Genomic DNA, 21342 nt, shown 5'->3' on the forward strand with positions numbered 1-21342 from the left:
AAATTGCCCAAGGTATTCCAAAGTGCAACGGGTAATGAATGGGTCTGTGGTGGATGTGTTTGAGAAGCTGCCCTTGACACAAATAGAACCCCTGAGTCCTGTAATCGCTGTGTTTGTGGAAATAAAAGAGACCGTGTTGGATGTCGGACTACCTCTGTGATTCACAGCTGGGGTCCCCAGGTAAAACGTGAGAGAAAAGACACGAGTGCGAACCGGCGAGATACATGGATGCGGTGAGTTGTGGGAGATGACAAATGTCCACTTTTTCATTGAAGCCACAACAGATTTTACCGTTTTTAAATCCTTTATATTAAGTTCACTTGCTTGCTTGCTTAGGACCGTGCAAATCTTTCGGTCGTTTTTTAACCCACTTCCCGTGATCCAATCGAGCTGACATTTTCCACACAGACTCGTTGTGCATGACAATTAATGTTCGTGACATTTTTTTTCCAAAATTTTACACTTTTTAGGACAAAAATATTATATTTAATTACCAATTGCTTAATGCTGCCATGCAATCATCTGACCCATAGGTGGCAGCCATCTCAAGCCAGAGGACGAGAGGACTCTAGCCGCCACGCATATAAAGGATTTATAGTGAAAAACTTTGTTTTTACGGGTTATACTTGTTTTTAAATAAGGCTACAATGTCTGCTATATTTTTTATACGTTAATTTTTCCTGGGTGAATGGATTACAATTAAAAACGATAAAAATGTTCACTCTGGCTTTACACCCATACAAAATGTTAGTAAATCGAAATGCAAATTGAAGCACAATATAGTTAAGTCTGTAACTATTGTCACAACCCGAGGCTGTGATTGATTAAAATAATTGTCTCAATTTTTTCCATCTCTTTTGGACCGTTTTTCATTTGTCTTGCTTGTATATTTTTATTGGCACCATTACCCTAATTTTAACAAAACCATAACATATCCTTACGTGAAAATAGATTATTGCACAATTTAACTTGGTGGCCCACCCCTCCTGGACATCTGTGAAAAAGAGCTTCATAGCTCATCAAATTGCTCTAGTCGAAATAAAGATTCTGATTCCATATATTACAAGCATAAAAATCAGTTTCAAAAGTTGAATCAATGTATCATTAAAAGCCTACAATGTAATGTGAAAAGTGTTTTACCAATCTGTCAACACACTCTGCAATTAAAGTGCCATGTGCCTCATTATGTCGAGAATATATGGATTTAGAAAACAAATATCTGAAAAATAGTGCAGCACTCCACGGGAAATTGAACTGTCTAATAGCTCAACCCTTTTAGTAAAGAATGTAACTGTGTGTGCAACACCAAGAGGAATGACCTACTTTCGAAGAGTCAACTATTGTGCATTAAGGCACAGTGTGCTTCTGGGAACAAAAAATATTACTTATTTATTACCCAGGAAGGCCCACCCCGAGTCTGAAACATCTTTTTCAGGATTGGCCCTGAATTGGGATGTTTGGTCAACAGCAATGACATGTTTTTAGCATGAGAGGAAACTGGAAAACCCAGAAGAAACCCACACAGAACAGGGAGAACATTAAATATTTCACACAGACAGCCCTCAAGTTAGGAATCAAACCCAGGACCTTTTTTTCTGCGAGGCACGAGTGTTACCCACTCCACCAAAACTGATGCCCAACGAGGCATCCTTTGAAGAGAATGCGGAAGGCGTAGTGCAAAACTACCAATTGCTCTGTGCGCTGTCCCCGAATGAGCCATATTTTGCACGGTGTTGAGTGTTCCATTCTCGCGGCTGCCGCTTCCTGTAAAGTGATCTCTCTAATTGGCGGTGACATAATTTTGCCAAAGTAGGCCATTATGTGCCGTGTCAGGGCAGGATCCCAAATTTTAAACAATGCTCACAACCGAATGACTTACATTTCATTATAAAAGAACATAATAGTAATAAATAATCATTTGCAGACCTGTTGTTAATCCACTGCTAGTTTAAGGCCTCCCAATGTCATGTTAGTCATGAGGGTTATATGACCACACTTCATCACGCTGGCGAGTGTGGGTTGAAGGCAGACAGACAAACCGTTCAGATATTGCTCGCCACAGTCAGTCATGCCTGAGATTTTGTGTGTTTTGTAAAGAGCCTTGTGATTTTCGGGTGAGAGGCGCTTCAGAAGTGTAAATTATAAAATTATTTTAGACAACATCAATTATTATTTTATACAACATCTCATCGGGTCATCTGGTTCTAAGGAAACTGTAAAGTGACAAAAAAAGGATGCGAGAATAGGAAATCAGCAGAGAGATTTGAGCGTGAGGTCAGCCCAAAATGGGGTTTAAGATTTTTCAAAACCACGTACGTTGAAAAAAGAACCCTCTCGATCACATTAACTGAGAACATAGCCCTGACGTGCGTATCAACCCCACTGAGAAAACTTCGGCACTACCAATTAATTTCTATAAATAGTGGATTTTAAACCAGAGTGAGATTTTTCACTACAGTCATTTCTAATTCAGTAAAAGAAAATGGCACCTGTGAAATATCATTGGAGGGCTCATACAGTTAAGTGTTGCCTGTCGCACGATGTACGACTACATAGCACTTATGTTCTACACGGTTCTTCGCGTTGTGCATAATTATACATCGTTTGGGCCACAAGAGATGTTCTCGAACAAAGTAAAATTTTTCTAAAATGAAATTGAACAAGAAATAGAAGTAAAATATTGCAAAAACACTGCAGTAGAGGCATTTGTAATGTGCCGCAGAAAATAACCGTTGCACTATACCCAAGGGTACAGGACGCGTCTCCAAATGAATTGCTGTGAAAAAAAAAACACTTTACATGACTCAGACCCGTCACCTAAGTAGCTGTGAAAAAATGAGAAGCAAGAGATCACATCACATGCTCGACTGCGCATAGAAAATCTGATGGTCTGAGCGTTAATAATGTGATGTGCCACCACTGTGAAGTTCTTTTTGTCACTTTTTGTCCTGGGCAGCATTTACTAATGTAAATTGTTCTTGGGCTACAATTCAAGTCACATATGACAAACACAAATCCTGTTCTACTCCTATTAAAAATGCTTGCCCTGTCTGTACTCCATTCATCCTAATAGGACTGCTTACCGATTATGATTTTGTTTAAACATGACCCTGGCAGCCAAAGGAATGGAATGTGTCCAAGTGTACAACCCCTGATGAGATGGAGCGATGAAATCAGTTCGTGTGCAGGTGCCAGTTGGATTAAATAACATCGCAGGATCGTGAAAGGTGGTGGTGGCCTTCATCCAGCAGTCGATTGATCATGGCTGATGTTCATGCCGAATTTAAGTAATCCAACCAGGCTGAAAACTTATGGAATCACAATTTAGTAATTACAGATAGGCCAGTATTGCAGTTTTTTGTTAACTAAAGGTGATTGATTTATTTATTTCGTAAAGTAAAGACATTTTTCTTCTAATTAACAGATAACGCAAGTACTGTACGGTAATGAAAAAAGGTCACAACCGATTTACTGCACCGTATGCACATCAACGATTCAAGCAACTCATGCACACGTCTGTCACTTGAAATGTGTTGGACACATTGGGCATTGCACTGCTCTTACTGTATCGATCATGCAAAAGTAAAACGGGGCATCTTCTGGTCAATCAAAGCGCATGCAGACAAGCGCTTCCAGTTGTCACTAGCCAGCCGAGGAAGAGTCTGAACCCAAACAAGGCACAGCACGTGCGACCATGCACTCAAACAAATGCAAAACTGTGCCCTTTACTCTGGCACGGCTATCTTCAAGGGTGGGTGGAGAGGATGGATGAGGCAAGTGGAGAGTGTCTGTTGTGTGGCTTTTAGTGTCAGTGATCCGACGTTCAGATGTCACTTCAATCGCCCTGTGCACACAAATACAAATATTAACACGCTGTCGGCATGCCACTGTGTTTAGTATAACATTGCCTATGGGAATAGGCACAAAATAATGAAATGCGGAGCATGCACAAGATTTAACGGGCATACAAATCTTTATCTTCTTTAAAAACGTCTACTTTCCAAAAAACAGTCCAGTATAAATATGTATGTGGACAGTTCGATGTGCCAATGCGTTCTTCAATACGTGCACTGCCTGACACTGAAAGCCTACGTATGGTGCGAAAAAAGTTTAACATACAATAAGATTAGGCTGCTAAAGCTGTAATTTTTTTTTATTATTGTTACTTGATTGTGAATATGAATTTAATAAGTACCTGATTAAAAGCCCTCCATTCATATTGTTAAAATGCACCGACTGCCACAACCATTTAAAAACGCTTCAATTTTTCCATTACTTTTACTGCTTTCTTTATAACACATGGAGCAGGACCTTTCATACGGGTTTTCTTTCCCTGAAAGCCTTTTTAAATAGGACTTTAAAACAAAAACACCCTCATTACGGGTTCATTATTAGTAATTATATTACGTGCAGCGTAATGGCTCTGCATCCTCTATAGCCTGCTCTCTGTTTTGTGCATCATAAATGTTTGCATGTAAATAAATTACTCATTATATATACTCAGCTTAAAAGCGAACTGTTTTTTTTAATTGTATTTCGTATAAGGCCTCTTATTGCGCTGCGTTGCAGGGGCCTTCTCGCTGGCTGTGCGAAGGGTCATGCCTGTGTGCCTATTGCCGTTAGAAGTGAATAAATGAATTCTAAATAATGTATGCATTCATTGCTGATCTGCACATGGCCTCAATTCGTAGGCTAGGCACTTTACTTTGATATCACGCTATTTTGGGATATTGGATATTACTAACAATGTTATCGAGAAGCCTAACAATGAGCCCCAGTAATATTAATGGTAATTTTGTTATGCTGCAAGCACAGCAGCTAAAAGCCTCCTTTCACTACTGAGTGGCAATCAGATAAAAAACAAAAAGCACATCCCACTACCATTTATCATGTTTCACAAAGCAGGCAGCAGCCATCTGTAACACAGGCCCACTAAGCAGGTTTGCCAGCTGCCCTGCCTTCCCCCTCCCCTCCTGTGGATCAATATTCTCTCCAAATGCTATTAGCGAAAACAGCTCCATTATCCATCATGCCCACACGATACCCCCCACCTTGAGCCTGCCACTCTAGTTTCCCCCACCATCACTGTTGCACCCACCACCACTTTTATGAAGCTGCCCAGTGTAAGCGTTGCGCGAGCGAGCAACCTCATTCACCGCTGCAGGAGGGCCACCTCCCTACCACTTTACATTCATGCACAGCTCCAAGCGTGCGCCCACAATGTGTGCCATCCCATGCAGCATCGTGCAGCGCAGCTACGGGTATGTGGGCATGTTGAACTTCTTTCGCACCGTACACGTAGCCAACCGTGCTAATCGGAGGTGCGGGGGCAGCACAACAAGCGAAACACAGAAAGCAGTTCTAAAGAAATTAGTTTTCAATCGAGATTTAAAAGTGCATAGCTCCAATGGCTTCCTAATATCGGAAGGAAGAGCATTCCAGACGGCTGCAGAAGCGCATCCGAAAGTGCGCGATGCAGTGGCCGTCTTTGTTCGATGGATAGCCAAAAGCCACGGTGAGGATGACCGGAGTTCACGTGATGATTTATACTCCTTGATGAGATCAGCAAGGTATTGTGGGTAGCAATGTAAAGCTACATAAAGCCACATAGAGGCCCATATTCACTGTGCAAACCAAACACAGCATCGTTAGAACACGTGCGAAAAGTATACGTACAAAACCAGTTGAAGAGTTTCCAAGCTGAAGTAAGCATTGGAGGAGCACGCATCTCTGTGAGAAGCCCTCAGCTAGTGTTGTTAATTCCACCTTCTAATTAAGGTGCCATTATCGCCATAGGGAAACCACTGCTTGTCAACCTGCAACACAACACGACTTTAATATCTTGGATGGCGATGCAAAGCCAATTATTGCCGGGTGCAGTTTTATCTATTTTGACAATTTCTCTCAATATTATCCTGATTGTGCTCACGGTGTCATGAGTGGAAGAACCCATTTGTATCTCTCACACACAGCAGGTGGTGTTCCCAGGTCCAGGTTTTTTCCCATGTGGTCCCCAGACTCTGAAATTCTCCTCCACTAAATATCAGGATCTCTGAGTCTGTGGACATTTTTTAAAACATCTTAAAATGTATTCATACACTTATGTTTACTCAACTATTAGTTCATTCAGCAAATGGCTTTTCAGCATTCATTTTATCATTGTGCCATGTTTTGGTTTTAGTTTAAGAACTAATTTATGCTGAGAGTTTACTGCTATGTTTTGCACTTTGTTTTGAGATACTCATTGAAAGGCGCAATATCAATTGAATTATTATTAAATCTTTACAAGAGAAAGATCCACAGAAGTGGCTATCATAGAGCTACCTCTGAAACTATTGTAAGTGCCCTCTGGGTCAACACAGTAGGGGGCAGCGTTTTCCCACTCGCCCTGCCACCATGGGTCATGTTGCTTGCATCGCAGTCAAACCGATAATTGAACCTCTCAGAGATACATTTTGGTGAGTTGAGCGCCGAACCAATTTTAACGCGATGGGTTTTTGTGTCCAATCATTTGTGACCGGGTTGAGACCTGCAACTCACAACATTTGAGTACTGGGCTTCATTCAAAGGCGGCTGCCCGGCTTCGAATGCACAATCTCATCGGTGCCAGCTCGGCACTGACCTCTGAGGCACCAGGCCATCTCCATCCGAGTGTAGTCTTAAACATTCTGGACAATTCTGTACAACCCAGGACTGTGACCACCTCCAATCACAGAGGTCACACGTTCTGTCCAGTCACGTCTAGTGCAACTGTGAAGACTCGTGAGTCCCAGACAGCTCCCGACATGTGTCGGAATGCTCGCCCTTGTGTCGGTGTGATGTCGCCTTGTGTCGATGTGATGTCGCCTGTGTCGGTGTGATGTCGCCTGTGTCGGTGTGATGTCGCCTGTGTCGATGCGATGTCCCCTGTGTTGGTGTGCTCAACCCCTATATCAGTGTGCTCGCTCCGAGAGGTAATATGGCACCGGCCACGGAATGTCACACCACAATAGTCACACCGAGGCTGCCCACGCTCGCTGGTGGGTGCGGGGGGGGGGGTTTGTTCAGGGAAGGGACGGCTATTTTTTGACAAAGGGCCTGAGCAGTGGTGGAGGGGGTCATGGGGGGGAACACTATCAATCGTGCAAGCGAGTAACGTGGGGCTAGCAGCTGCAACAAAGGCCTTTCTTGTGTCGCCGTCATGTACGCTTATAACAGGACTAAGAAACCACCCTATTTCTTTTCCCAGCAAGGTTTTTTTTAGGTTTTTTTACGACTTAAATACATTCGGACGTGCATTCCATGCAATTACGATCGAAGGAGACGATTTTGAATCGTCTAGACGAGAGATGTCTTGATGTACGTAATACGTGACTTCGTTTTATTAAATTTGTTCAATTCAAGAAGGGCACGTTGAGTCTAGGCACTCTGTTGAGGTGCGGATTGCTTGGGATGTTGAGTTCATTTTGGGTTTTCGTTGTATTTTTGTACATTGGAGGAATCTTGAATGCCAAGAGAAAACCCGTGACAAAGAAGAACAGAGAATATTCAAATGCTGCACACACGGCAACCTCGGTGGTTTTCCGTCTCCAGGGGGCACCCCCCCCCCCCCCCCCACTGTATAGGGATATGTCATACACGATCTCAGAATGATCCACCAATCCTGCCTTCAAATCCATACCAACGTACACCGCTATCCACAACAGGTTTTTTTTTGTTAGATCACGTAAATAGATAAATGTGTCGTTAAACCTGCCACCACCCGACACAGCCAATTAGGGAGGTTTGTCACGAAAACACAACATGCCAATTCGTTACCCGTACAGCACAGCGGCATATTGGAGTAAATTCACAACATTTACAATTCGAGTTCGACGTTTTTAATTCGAACTTGGCATCATCAGGCGGTACAGCCAGAATTGTGGATAAATCCTCCTGTTGTTGGACAAATGCTACTGTTTTGTTGTTAAATACACCGAATATCTCATCGTTTTACCGTCTGATGACACCATCCAGCAAACAGCGACTGCATTCACCCCGACTCGCTGAACCCAGTGCAGCTTTTCCGATGGATTTAATAATGTCAATAAAGCACAACAAGTTTTATAATTACACTCCATGTTACGGCTTTTGTTAAAGAGGTCAAAGCCATCAAGCACAAAATATGCAATGCGCAGTATTTCCAAAAAGAAAAACGCAACGAGGCTAATCCCTGCCGATCTTAATCCACATTTACATAATCACTTAAATAAGTTGTTTTTGTATTCGTTCAAATACCTCGCAACGCTAACTAGTGGCGTCTCGTCTACTTTACGGCAATAGAAAGAAATATATATGCGCATGTTAACACAAATCTCAGTTAACACTTTACATTTAAACTTGCAACTGCACACTCTGTATATATAAAATTCCATCAATTGACAAGCAAAAACACAGCCTCTGACACACTTCAATCTCGCAATCGTCGTAAAAGCGCCCACCACCACCCGGAGGTTATTAAATCGCAGACACGACAATACTTCACATTTCACAGGTCACGTTTAGAAATAAATGTAAAAAACCACACGAAGCAAGCCGCCCGGCGTGTAGGGGGGGAGGGGGGGGTAAATATCACGTTGCTAACTAAGCCCGTCGTGAAAAATAACAGAAACTAATAAAAAACTAAGAGTATCTTATTCTTGGTTCTTTCGGTAAAGTCACGTAGAAGGGAAATAATAAAATAATATAAATATAAAACAATATTTTATTGTTTTATTATTTTTTGTGAGAATTTTGATTGTTTATATTATTTTATTATTTCCCTTCTACGTGACTTTACCGAAAGAACCAATAATATGAATCCCTGCAGTCACGAAAGCTTTAAATCAAAATTTAAGAGTGTCTTTATTGGATCAAGGACGGCCCACCACTGAGCTCATACGGCTGGCCGCCAATGACAGCTCCACCAAAAGTGCTCTCATCTCGGGCGGTCATTCTCGGAGCCAAATAGTCCGAACGCACCCTTCTCTAAATGCGAAGGGGGTGGGAAAAAACAACTCGGAGAGCAAAAAAAATCCACACGGTGAGAGAGCGAGAGAGAGAGGAGACATGCAATCTCAAATATACAGCAGCAGCAGCAGTCGTCAGGGTATCGAACCGATGCCCTCCTGCGCACCTGGCGAGGTAGTCAACATCTCGCCACCGCGGTGCCCCCACGGCAGTAACGTGGCGATGCGATTTGGCGGTGCCCACCACCACCATCACGCACGAGAGAGAGAGATCTTACTTAGATCTTAGAGAGACATCCAGAGAGATCTTACTTGCAGATATGGCGGCACAGCTGGGCCGTAGCACCCAAGGGGCTCTCCAGCACAGTGCATTGCCGGTGAAGCCGCTTCTCTTCCTCTCCCCCTCCCAGTGGCTCTCGCCAAGTCGCTACTTCCCAAAGAGGCGCAAGTCGACAGCAGCAGCAGAAGCAGCAGTCAGCCGGGGCTCACACGACTGCCCCAAACTGCTGTGAGAGCTCCCCAAGCCCCATGGGTTGGAAGGACCCCAAGCCCACCCCTCGCAACGCGCACAGCCCGCGCCTCGCATCCAACTCCCTCCCCCCTCCTCCTTTCTCTCCAGCAGCACCACCACTCGCCACCCACCCCCTTCCACAGCCCCCCACCCCCTTCCCCAGCCCCCCACCCCCTTCCTATCCCCAGCCCCCCCCACCCCCTTCCCCAGCCCCTCACCCCCTTCTCCATCCCCAGCCCCCCACCCCCTTCCACAGCCCCCCACCCCCTTCCACAGCCCCCCACCCCCTTCTCCATCCCCCCACCCCCTTCTCCACCCCCAGCCCCCCACCCTCTTCCCCAGCCCCCACCCCCTTCTCCACCCCCAGCCCCCCACCCCCTTCCACAGCCCCCCACCCCCTTCTCCACCCCCAGCCCCCCACCCTCTTCCCCACCCCCCACCCCCTTCTCCACCCCCAGCCCCCCACCCCATTCCACAGCCCCCCACCCCCTTCCACAGCCCCCACCCCCTTCCACAGCCCCCCACCCCCTTCCCCAGCCCCCCACCCTCTTCCCCAGCCCCCCACCCCCTTCCTATCCCCAGCCCCCCATCCTCTACACCTGCCCCCCACCCCTTGCCCAGACCCTTCCCCAGCGTATACCAATACAAACACTTACAGTATTTACAAAGCCCCCCCACCTCATCCTTTACCTCCATCATCCCCCCCACACACACAAATCCTCCATCCGTGCGCCTTCTCCATCGCTTCACCCTATCCCCCGGGGGTAATTACATGCTAATGAGCCTAGGCCTCTTGTAAAGGCTTTCACTCCAATTATTCCAATTACAGACGAGCATGCGGACATTTTACTGTGGGGCTGAACACGCCTGTCATGTTGCGACAAAACTGCAGTGGTTGACGTAAGATTTCTAAGCGTATACTTGTGTAAACGAAAACTATTCAAAAGCACTTTTTTTTTAAATCTCAAAACCACGACAGTGTATTTCCCAAGTTTTCTACTCGTTATGATCCACACAGCATTTGTACTATTTGTTTTCATGCATAACTCTTCTTCAAAGCGGCAATATATCTAGAATATGCATACAAAGGCGACATCTCCGTTAATAAAACATGGTCACGCCTGGCCTGTCACCGGGACAAAAAGGGGCTTCTTCACAGTAAGAATACGCTTCTCTGAGAAACTTAGACGCGGGAGAGAGACCCACGGTGGGTTTTTTTGTTCTGTTTTACATCCGATCTACCACGAACGCCACAGTTCGACTCGGAGCATTCGCGGGCAACATCTCGCCCAGTGGAAGCTCTTAAAAAGAGCATTAATGAATATTTGAACACACTGTGGAACGAACGATTGGGAGGGGGGGGGCATCAGGGATGGCGCAGAGGCAATTGTTTTCACTCATCACTCGGTTCACTTAAGGTGGAGATGAGCGATCATTCGTATATCTAAAATCTAAAAAATGTTTAATGGTCGCTGCACAGAAGCGTGCATAAGCAACAATATTTCCCAAATGAGACGGTTTATTGTGTAATACTGTACATGTATTGCTGGCAGCCAAAATGTAACTTCTGCCAGAAACAATTAGTGTATACATATTTAATGCATAAGTAATAAGCCATGAGATCTTATTCCGAAAAAATAATGACAATTTATAGCACATCTTAATGGATGTGAGTGTGCACCAAGCCTGTCTAAGTAGAGGTCAACTCTTTTATGTATTTGTGAACGTCAGTTAGAACTGGAAGTGCAATTTATAACTTCCACAAATGAGTCTTGTCATAACCATAGAATACTATTTTTAAAGGGGGGATATATTTTTTTTACTAAAACAAATTGAAATTGGAGCTTTAGGCCACTGGCAGTAAGAAGACACTTGAAGATTAGCGTCGAGTGCATTAGCAAATTGGCTCATTTGAGAAAGTGCAAAAAAACCCATAAAATGTGGTCAATAACAATCGTGCGAATTATTACGACCACCAACAGAAAAACACATGGGGGGGGGGGGGCATGGGATAGCAACTATGAGGCCACGCATCACTCAGTGCTGCCGAGTACCACGTAAGTGTTGGAGTATTAACATCAGCTGTCCAGTTATTTAAACGAAACCATACTTCAATTGACAGTTGTGTGGCCGGCAACTACAGCAGTGATACAGTACTTAAATGTTGGGAGCAATGTGGCAGGGACACCCAAATGAAAGTGTCGCGTCTGCGCCGGATTCTTTCCACCACAGACGCACGTCTGCCGTTTTGGCACAGGTCGTTACATTACAACATTTATCTGTTCTGTCCGTCAGCACAGCGGAGCCACTAGTACAGCCGTCTTCGTCATCCTAACACACTGACGGCCCTCACCTAGCCATGACCAAGCACATATTTTTCAGGGCGGTATTTCAATTAAACGTATTCATAATCACGGCCTGATCTTGCATATGTACGTGAGAGCGAACACGAGCTCGTTGGAAAATCCATTGTCGGTTCCCTCTGTCCAAGGGGTGGGTCTCACTCGGAGCAAGACACTCCCTACCATGGCCCACGGATCTGACAGCAGCTGCCAAAAATCAGCCGTGAAAAAATGCAGTGTCCAGCTGCAATATGAAACAACAATCCTTTGACGCAAGTAAAGGTTCGCTTTCAACCAGTTAGGCCTTTTTTTCTCCAAACATTTTTGAAAAATTACATTTTTCTGAAAGTAACACCTACATAACGCATGTAATAACGACACACAATGTCTGTTTCAACGTGAGGGATTGAAAGTGATATTTGCAGAAATTAGAATGACTTGGTGCCAATGTATTCTTAGATCCACCGGTGAGATAGATGCGAGAAGATTGCGCAGCTTACCTCCCCAGTCCACACGTGGTCCTGACCGCTTCTGCCCTGCATCGCCTGTTATTTATTTGGCTTAAGAGATTCCTTCCAATTTACAAAATAACCAATCAAATCACTTGCAGAATTTTACCCGTTAAGTGTATTATAAAGCCTTGTAGGCACATCGCCGTATTAAGGGATCTTTGATTTCCACAATTGCGCAGACATTTGAGTGTTTCATTTGCAAAACACCGTAATTTCAGGTTGCATTTCAACAATTACGTCGACGCAGCACTCATTTTAGGAAACCATTATACGACCACTTTAAAATAGCAAATGAATGATACAGCGTTGTCATACAGCAGCTATTCACTGCACTACTTCGCCACACAACAGCTGACGTAAAGGGAATCGCAACACACAATACCTTAAACCGCCGCCGGCAGGCAACAGCAACGCCCTGGTCACAGGATACAGATAAATCGTCGTTCTTATACAAGAAGAGCAAGCTAACACCCAGCAAAACAAACCAAATTTACAAAACTGCACATCCCTTACCCCAAACACTGGTCTCAAGAGTAAGGACCACGAGAGAAGGGTGAAAATAAAAATGAAGGAGCAAAACGAACTGGAACATCAAGTAAAAACACACAGACTCTGACGGCAGAGGGAACGATTGATAATGATTATGGTGGGACAGATGGGGTTGAGAGGCTTAGCTCATGTGCTAAGGGGTCACTGAGCAACTGCAATCAGCTGATCCAAAGCTGGTGCCTGGCTGTCCAATCACAATGAGTGAGGGACTGAATCTGGAGGTCTCCAAGTCAGCCTGCACTTTGCCATGACCACCGCTGTCCTTGCATGATTGGTCTCCCCCATCCATGAAGTCTTTCATCGGGCCCTTGTGTTAGCAATGCGAACTTAAACAGACGCAGTCTGTTCTGTTCATTCCTGCTCGGTTGGGTTGGTGAAAATGAACGAGCGTTGGGACAATGGTGGGGTTTGTGTCCACGCGGGTGCTTCCTCTATCTCGATGATGGCCTCTGGCAACGACGATACGTGGTCATGCGTCTGCCATGAGGCTTGGCATTCCTGCCTGCCCACCTACAGCAGGGTTATTGTCGGGCGTCACAATCATATACATTGTGCTCTCTGCTGTAGTACGTGAACCTCAAGAGCATGAAAAGCATCAAATTACATTGGCAAAATGAAAAAAAATATTATTTAAAAAAAAAATCTAAATTTACATTTAAATATAATCAATACGATTGTACAATATTAAATCTTCAATATGAGTTATAGAAAGTCATACAATGAAGATTAAATAACAGGTTAATTAAAAATATATACAATAGGTGTTTTTTATATTCTCAATGAGAGGAAATAAATATCTCCGATGTTTGTTATTATATAACAAAGAAAAACACTTAAAACACTGTATAGACCTCCACAATTAGATTTTGATGACATTTGTGAACATAAAGAGACACCATTGTATAGACCGTGGTGCCTTTCACGACATCAACATTCCCAATGGCCGATGGCACGGCCACATTATTCCGTCCTATAAAATCCAGCAGGCACCGTAAGCGTGCAACAAAAACGAAACTCTGAACTGCGTTACTTAACTACTGTACACAGGCTTCTCCGAATTAGCACTGCTTCCAAGGTCGGGCTTATCTTGAGGGCTGCTTGGCCCTTCCGATCCACTCATCATCGGCGCATTGTGCATAACAGGGCACTGAGCAGACAAATATAACGTCTCAGTGAAAGAAAAAAAACACTCAGAGGCAATCAGCAAATGGACTCGGACCAGGCCCAGCATGCCTGGTGAGAGTGCCGGCTAGGAGCTTGACAATGGCAGGGCATATTTGCAGCGGTGGGGGGGCACAGGGATGTCCAGATGGAAGTCTGCTGGGCATACATGAATGGGGATATGTTTTATATCAAATCAAACGCTGTGGGGTAACAAGAGGCGAATCCAGCGGGGGTAATCTTTGTCCTTAAGAGTTCTTCCTCTGAACTAAAACAGACGTGGCCGTGTCAGTAAGCGGCTCTGTGTCGCAAACAGCTACATTTACATTCCTAATCTTGGTAACAAAACGACAACGTGCTTTTCATTCGAGAATGCACCTAGTAAACAAAAAAATTGTCAACCATTACACCGACCCATAAGCATTTTAACCCCAAGCCGACGTTTCACAAATTATTTACTTGTCTGCAATGCGACCATGGGGCCGTGGTGGCACAGTGGTTCACAAACCGTGCTGTGAACGTTCCCAATAGGGTATTATTTGGTAGTAATAATACAAAATATTTAAAGTCCTTTATCAATACACTGCTAGATGAAGGCTTTCCCATGCCATGTCAGCCAATGAGGATGTTTGACCATACTTCACCACGCTGGTCAGTGGAGACTGGTGAAGGGGGATGCCCAGGACTGGTTCGGCTATGTTAGCCGTGGACGGGGTTCGAACTTAGGTCGCCTAGTTCACAGTGCAGTGCGCTAACTGTTACTGCAGCACCCATTATTTCGTTAAAAGGTGCCTTAAAAATAATGCATTTTCTTAGAAATAATACTGAACGTCCCACTTACAAAGCATTGACTTAAAGCACTCTAGAGCGCTTCATTTTGAGTGGACCAGCACACCCAAAAATCGTAATACATGTGCACCTCTGCACACGAATGTTGGCTTTTGCATTGTACTTCATGGCCTGAACACACGGCGTGGGCCTACAACCCAATATTCTATGGCTTTTTTTTTAATGATGATGAATAAGGGAACAAATTGCATTCACACAGTAGCACGGTGGAACGTTAGGCCCTTGACCTTTTATTGATATAACAGATGATGGAAACTATCCGTGACCATTTAGAAAATGTTACGGATTAATGTACAACGAAATAGAAAACTGCGTAAGTTACCGGTGGTGTTGGAACAAATGGACGATAAATCAACTGCAGGTCCTATATGCTATGAAATAAATAAGCAAAGCAGTGCTGGTTTTAGGAAGCGCTTGGATTACATCTGTGGTTCGACAGTGACAGAGACGGTCAAGCTTTTCAGATGCATTTTGGCGGCCATCTGGAACGCTCTTCCTTCTGATATTAGGAAGAAGCCACCGTGGAGCTACGCACTTTTAAATCATCTTTCTTTAGAACTGTCTTTTGCATGTAGTTTGTTGTCCCCCCCCCCTCCTCGCACCTCCAATTTGCACGGTTGGCTACATACGGTGCGAAAGATGTTCCAACGTACAATGACAAGCATGTAAATGGCAGCACGCTGCAATGTAAGACGAGGAGAGGGAAACTTTGAAATGCATCAGTGCGCAATCTTCTCGTTACAAAGTGACACTTTATAATTCAGGAATGTGTTGACACTTGTAAAAAGCATATTCGCAAGATGGCCAGTCGAGAACAGTCAAAATATAGTGCTCTGCAAAATGCGACAGCTTCATAAACAATGCACGATATAATTATATATACAGCAATTGTTGTTTTTATAAATTTAAAAAATCCCATTAATCAATGACTGTGATCTGTTCACAATCTCAATTATTGATGTCCTGCACAACATTTGCCTATTTCCCTTCTCTTTTTAGTGCGTACATTTTAAGGCTCTTGGGGTAGCCCTGGCTCTAAAGGCGAAGCACACCGGACTTGTCGATACATGTCCACTTACTCGCCATCCCCTGCCTGGCGAGAAACAAGCCATGACCTCCAAACCAACCACCAGGCTAATGAGCCACAGGAAATGCATCTAAGATTCGCCATCACCACACAGCAGTGTCTGCCTTAATATCCTATCGAAATGCGAAATGAGACCCGGGGCACTCTGTATTACCACTGCGTGCCAAGCAAATGCTGTTTTACAATTTAATTTCATAATAGATAGAATACTGTATTACGTTTGAAATGTAGATGACCATTAATCATCTTCATCATCTGCCATGATCAATCTGCTGCTGGATAAATGCTTTCCTCAAGCTGTGCCATCTCTAACGAGAATGCCCTTTAATAGACATGTGCAATTCAAACCTATGACCATGTCCATACGTAAAGAGTTTGAATACAGACATCTGTACATCCTCGTCAATACATCATTTGTCAGTATCATGCCCTGAAACACAACACAAGCCTGTATTATACGGCAGACTACTGTATTTTGATTAATACAAAGCCAAGTTGTGTCGTATTATCCTCCTCCATTTGATGCAACAAAACAAAACATGTCAAATGGTGACTGTTCAGCAGACCGGTCCGTTGAAAGTCAATTCACACATGTGACTATTTTAAATGGGAGAGGAGACAATTTGGCATTTGTACTAAATCAATCTATTCCAAAAAAATGATGACGAACCATAACGATGGTCACGGAAACCTTCGTTATAAAATTAAACACTTTCGTTAATGACAAACATCCCATGCAGGGCCCACCGGACAAATATTGTCAAAGATAAATGTCGGGCTGCTCCTGGATGAGGATTTGTCAAAATGACCTAATGACAAAAGGAGATGACAACATTAATTAACGAACAAAACCTGAGAGTGGCAATTAAACACATGTGGACAGACTATAAATAAATGCGTACACTATTGAATGTCCGCTTTAACAGATTAATTGACTCAAACACATTTGACTGTTCTAAATATAATGCTGGGCTAAAAAATATATTTCTGGATAAATATCCTTAGAATGTCCTCGGCAAACCATAACGTTCAAAACCAATAATGCGTTGTCAACATTCACCTTTCACTCATCTACCGGTCGAAACAAAAACAAAAAACTGTCTGCTTAATAAATCCTCAATTTGGGAGCCAGTTGCTGCCTCTTCGACCTGAAGAAAAGTCAACATTGCTCAGTTCACCGTTTTTCGGGGGTGTGATCTGTCTATTGCAGGGCGGCTGGCGGCTTGTGTTTTAGCTATAAAAGATTTCCAGAGCTTGTTAAGAACATTGCCAGTGCACAAAAGCGGATGCAATGATGAGAGTGGGGGGCTCTATATAACCCCTCTCAGTATCGACCCACGCCAAAGCATAAAGAACTGCCTGGTGTTGTGACTCCATTTTGGACGGTGTGCGTGTTGTCTCTCAAACTGATTAATTCAAGAATCCCTACAAAATGTATATTTGTCAATTATAGGAATGGAGGCAGGTGCTGCGAACGGTGTTTTTAAGCCTTCATCAACTTTTAACGGTGTATCAACACCATGGAATTTTAAATCGATCAATTGTTATATTTTTTTTCAAAAGCAATTCTCTTCACCATGATGAATCTTTTTTGTGACAAAATATATTGGGCAGTGACTGCTCCATTGATTTGTGTTACCTACAAGTATTAAATCCCACTGAATAATGAGCTTACAGTTACTAAAATGATAGAAGCTATAAAATATGTATAATTTACAAGCCTTTGTCAATTCACACCTCACTGGCAGATGAAGGCTTCCCCAGACGTCGTCAGTCATGGAGGTTGTTTGACCATACCTCGCCACGGTGGTTAGTGCGGATTGGTGAAGGTGGGGGACAATGACCAGGAGTTCTGGGATTGCTGAGACCACAGCGCAGTGTGCCAACCACAAACTCACGACCCCACAGTAAAACATTGCAATATTATCAGTTGTATGAACATTGACAGGCACCAAATACTCTTCCCCAAAGCAATCTCAATTGAGAAAATTACTCATCATTAAGTATGCAAAATAATGTTAAGATCACTTGAAAATGTTTTATTCGTAATCCTGTCGTTGATCACGCAAATAAATGACAGGTTCCGCGAGGGTACCATTAAAAATGCGCCCGAGGCTACGCATAATAGCTTGTTTAACATCAGTTTTCTTTCATAAATAAAGCAAAATAAAATTTTAAGGTGTTTTACTGTGACTCGCCTTTCGTAGACTATCGTTCCAGCACTCAAAAAGAACCGTAGGTCAAGTGTGGCTCAATATTCTCAGTGTAAAGTGCATGCACCGACCAAACTTAATTGGCAATCCGCGCGTAATACATCGGCAACTTTCTTAGGCAGCGGAGAGCTTGGTACTGGGAGTGCTTCTGGAGGTTGCAAATACCCCGCCGCGTAATGTGCGAGTGCCGGCTTTATCCAGTGTGAGGAAACGTTGCAAAAATCACACACCTGCAGAAAGTACGTGGCATGCACCTGGCCGACAAAATTACATGGACCAGCTTTGGCTGGATGACCGTAATTACATCCATCGGTAGTTGAAAAAACTGACCCTGGCGAGGAATATCAGGGCCAGTTGTCTGAAAAAACGACTACGTAGGTTTCCACGCTGCCTTCGGGTTACGCATGGTGTGTGACATCTCTGTGACCTAAAAATATTTTATATTTAGCGTTGGTGTTTTGTTTTTTATTACGGATTTCTTGGTAACACTTTGATCAATGTCACCAAGTCCCTAAATGCAAAAACGTAATTCACATTGGATCTTCAAGCACATTATTGTGACCCCTGCTACAGACTGACAAGAGACGAACACACGGGCCGAGGTAAAACATTCACGCTTTATCAACATTGGTTACAAAGCGTTAAGAGAGAGGGGGAATACAAACTAGTTGGCCGGCGACGTAGCATTGGTGCAAGACGAGTGAGGAACCCCAGTGCTATTATACAGTCCCTCCAGAAAAACGCGGAGTTTTTTGGTGATTGTTGCGGGCAAAAATCGTTGATTATGCGGCACGTTTTCTTAAAAAATGCGATGGAATATGCGGGATATTTATGCAATTTTATGCGATTAAATTGCGGGAACTTGCAAAAATTGCGGGAACTTGCAAAAATTGCGGGAACTTGCAAAAACTGCGGTTTGATGAAAAAGAGAAAAAAAAGTGATTCCCCCAACACCCTATTCACTAGGCTACTACTTTAATGTAAAGAGTAATTTCTTATTACTTCCTATGATAAGCAAGCATACTACATCACAGAAAGTGCTGGGAATATTTAAGTTCTCATCTTGTTTTATTTCAGACCTTAACAAACAGATGGCTCAAACTTACAAAACATTGAGTCGAACAAGTTCTGTAGCTTTACAAAATGAATATGCTACAACTTCTGTAAAAATGAATAAATAAAATATTAAAAAATAAAATGTGTGCTTCCTGTTTTACAGAGGTAGCTATGCAAAATAATTTGCCCCCACTGTCATGTAACACACTGGGGAACTGCTTTGCGCGGTCTTTTGCGCTTATGTTTGTTGGCAAATGAGAAAGATTTGCGGGCTTCATCATGGTTTCATTGGCATCGCGGGGTTTGCAGCTTTTCAATGATGTCGCGTAATGAGTGACGTCACTTCATAACGTTCCCATGGCAACAGGGGAAATGGCTGCGCTTGTGTGAAGTAAACGCAACATTTTTCAACTTTCTGCTAAGATATATGTGACTTTTTGCAACGAAAATGCGGGGATTATGAAATCATGCAAGCCCGCATATTTTGCGAGTGGAAATCTGCAATTTATGCGGCGAAAGTGCGGCGTATTTGAAAAAACGCGCCCCCCCGCATAAATATGCGGACTTTGGCTGATTTTGCGTGAAATCTTGCGATCGCATAATCGCGTTTTTCTGGAGGGACTGAAATTATACGGCCTTAGATGCACGCGACAATGCAGTTTGTTATTTTCTAACTTTTAGTACAGTTTATATATAGAATACATTCCTGCGGAGAGAGCTGGTAATAACGTTGGGTTGCTCGGTCAATGGCCAGGGTCAACGGCGGCGTGGTGTATTCCGCAAATCTGGCCGACTGTGAGGGCGGGCACAAGCCGGCGTGAGTAGGTTAAACGTTGAGTTTTATAAGGGCACCACGGGGTGACCAGCCCCTCCATACCCAGCCCCACCCCTCCCACCCCCCACCCAGCCCCTCCCCACCCAGCCCCTCCCCACCCAGCCCCTCCTCACCCAGCCCCTCCCCACCCAGCCCCATCCCTCCCACCCCCTCCCCACCCTCCCCTCCCCACCCAGCCCCTCCCCACCCAGCCCCATCCCTCCCACCCCCTCCCCACCCTCCCCTCCCCACCCAGCCCCTCCCCACCCAGCCCCATCCCTCCCACCCCCTCCCCTCTCCACCCAGCCCCACCCCTCCCATTTTTGGATGCACGACGGACGGACAGAATAATCCCCTGTGGGCTGGTGTAACCAGGAGGTTCCTACCAGTATCATATCCACCGTATATAAAATCATATCCACTGGTGGAAAAAATCACCATGAAAAAAATGGCACCGTCATTTCTGATACACACATGCAAGTCAATATGCAAGTGAATAAATACTTCGTTTTTTTGCTGGGGCCCAACTACCGCAGTACAGTTGTACAACATTGTGAACCCTGAGAAAAAGTATATTGCAACAACTGAACACTTTTGACACCTCGAGTAGTGAAGAGCCTTGTTGAAATGTACAATGACAACTTGAGAAAAGGTGCTAATGACAAGTCAAGACAAGTCAAGTTTATTTATTTAACCTTGATGCAAAATCAAGAGACTGGGATAGCCAGGTTTGCAGGAGTAACCCCGCGTCACCAAAATGACAAAATAAAAATGTAAGAAAATAAAAAAAACAGCGACCATTGACTGTGTGAGAACATCCCCCTCTCCCCGACGAAGCGCCTCCCACCTCCCACACACACTTGGATTGATTTCATCACACAATTTAGTAATGGAAACAATGCGATGAGGCATATTTTAAGTGTGACGTTTCAATTACAACCCTGGCACACTCGCGGACTGAATTCAGAAGCGATGCCAACAAAACGTACACAATGACCCGCCTTGACTTAAAGCTTTCGTGACTGCAGGAATTAATATTCTTGGGTCTTTCGGTAAAGCCACGTAAATAGTTTCAAAGAAAATTACAAAAATAACAAGAAAAAACTACGACGTTTCGATCGCAACACAAGCAATCGTCATCAGGAGAAAAAAGAGGCAGGATGTTTTAAAGGTTTGTAATGGGTGTAGCCCAAGGGTCATAAGCGAAGTGAGTGGGGCTAGTGATGTTAAAGTAAGAAATTTTCATGTAAATGTAAGATCGGAGAGCTACCTGTTATTTTCT

General features: G+C 44.0%; 1 protein-coding gene across 17 annotated transcripts in view; it reads right to left on the minus strand.

Annotated features, from left to right (window-relative positions):
* The window catches only part of LOC144941071 (poly(rC)-binding protein 3-like), a 96108-nt gene that overhangs the window by 23596 nt on the left and 51170 nt on the right, over nucleotides 1-21342 (minus strand). Inside the window, exon 1 of one of the 17 annotated variants that reach the window (XM_078867606.1) lies at nucleotides 12714-12801. The exons of 15 other annotated variants lie outside the window; for them this stretch is intronic. Coding sequence is in view for 1 of the 2 variants with exons in the window: in XM_078867570.1 (XP_078723696.1) it covers nucleotides 9279-9338 (60 nt within the window). In the remaining variant the exon portion in view is untranslated. Of the gene's footprint in view, nucleotides 1-9278; nucleotides 9482-12713; nucleotides 12802-21342 lie in introns of those variants that run through there. One more of the 17 variants, XM_078867570.1, reaches the window with a different exon arrangement.

This window comes from Lampetra fluviatilis, chromosome 2, assembly GCF_964198595.1.
Source record: "Lampetra fluviatilis chromosome 2, kcLamFluv1.1, whole genome shotgun sequence".
Lineage (NCBI taxonomy): Eukaryota > Metazoa > Chordata > Hyperoartia > Petromyzontiformes > Petromyzontidae > Lampetra > Lampetra fluviatilis.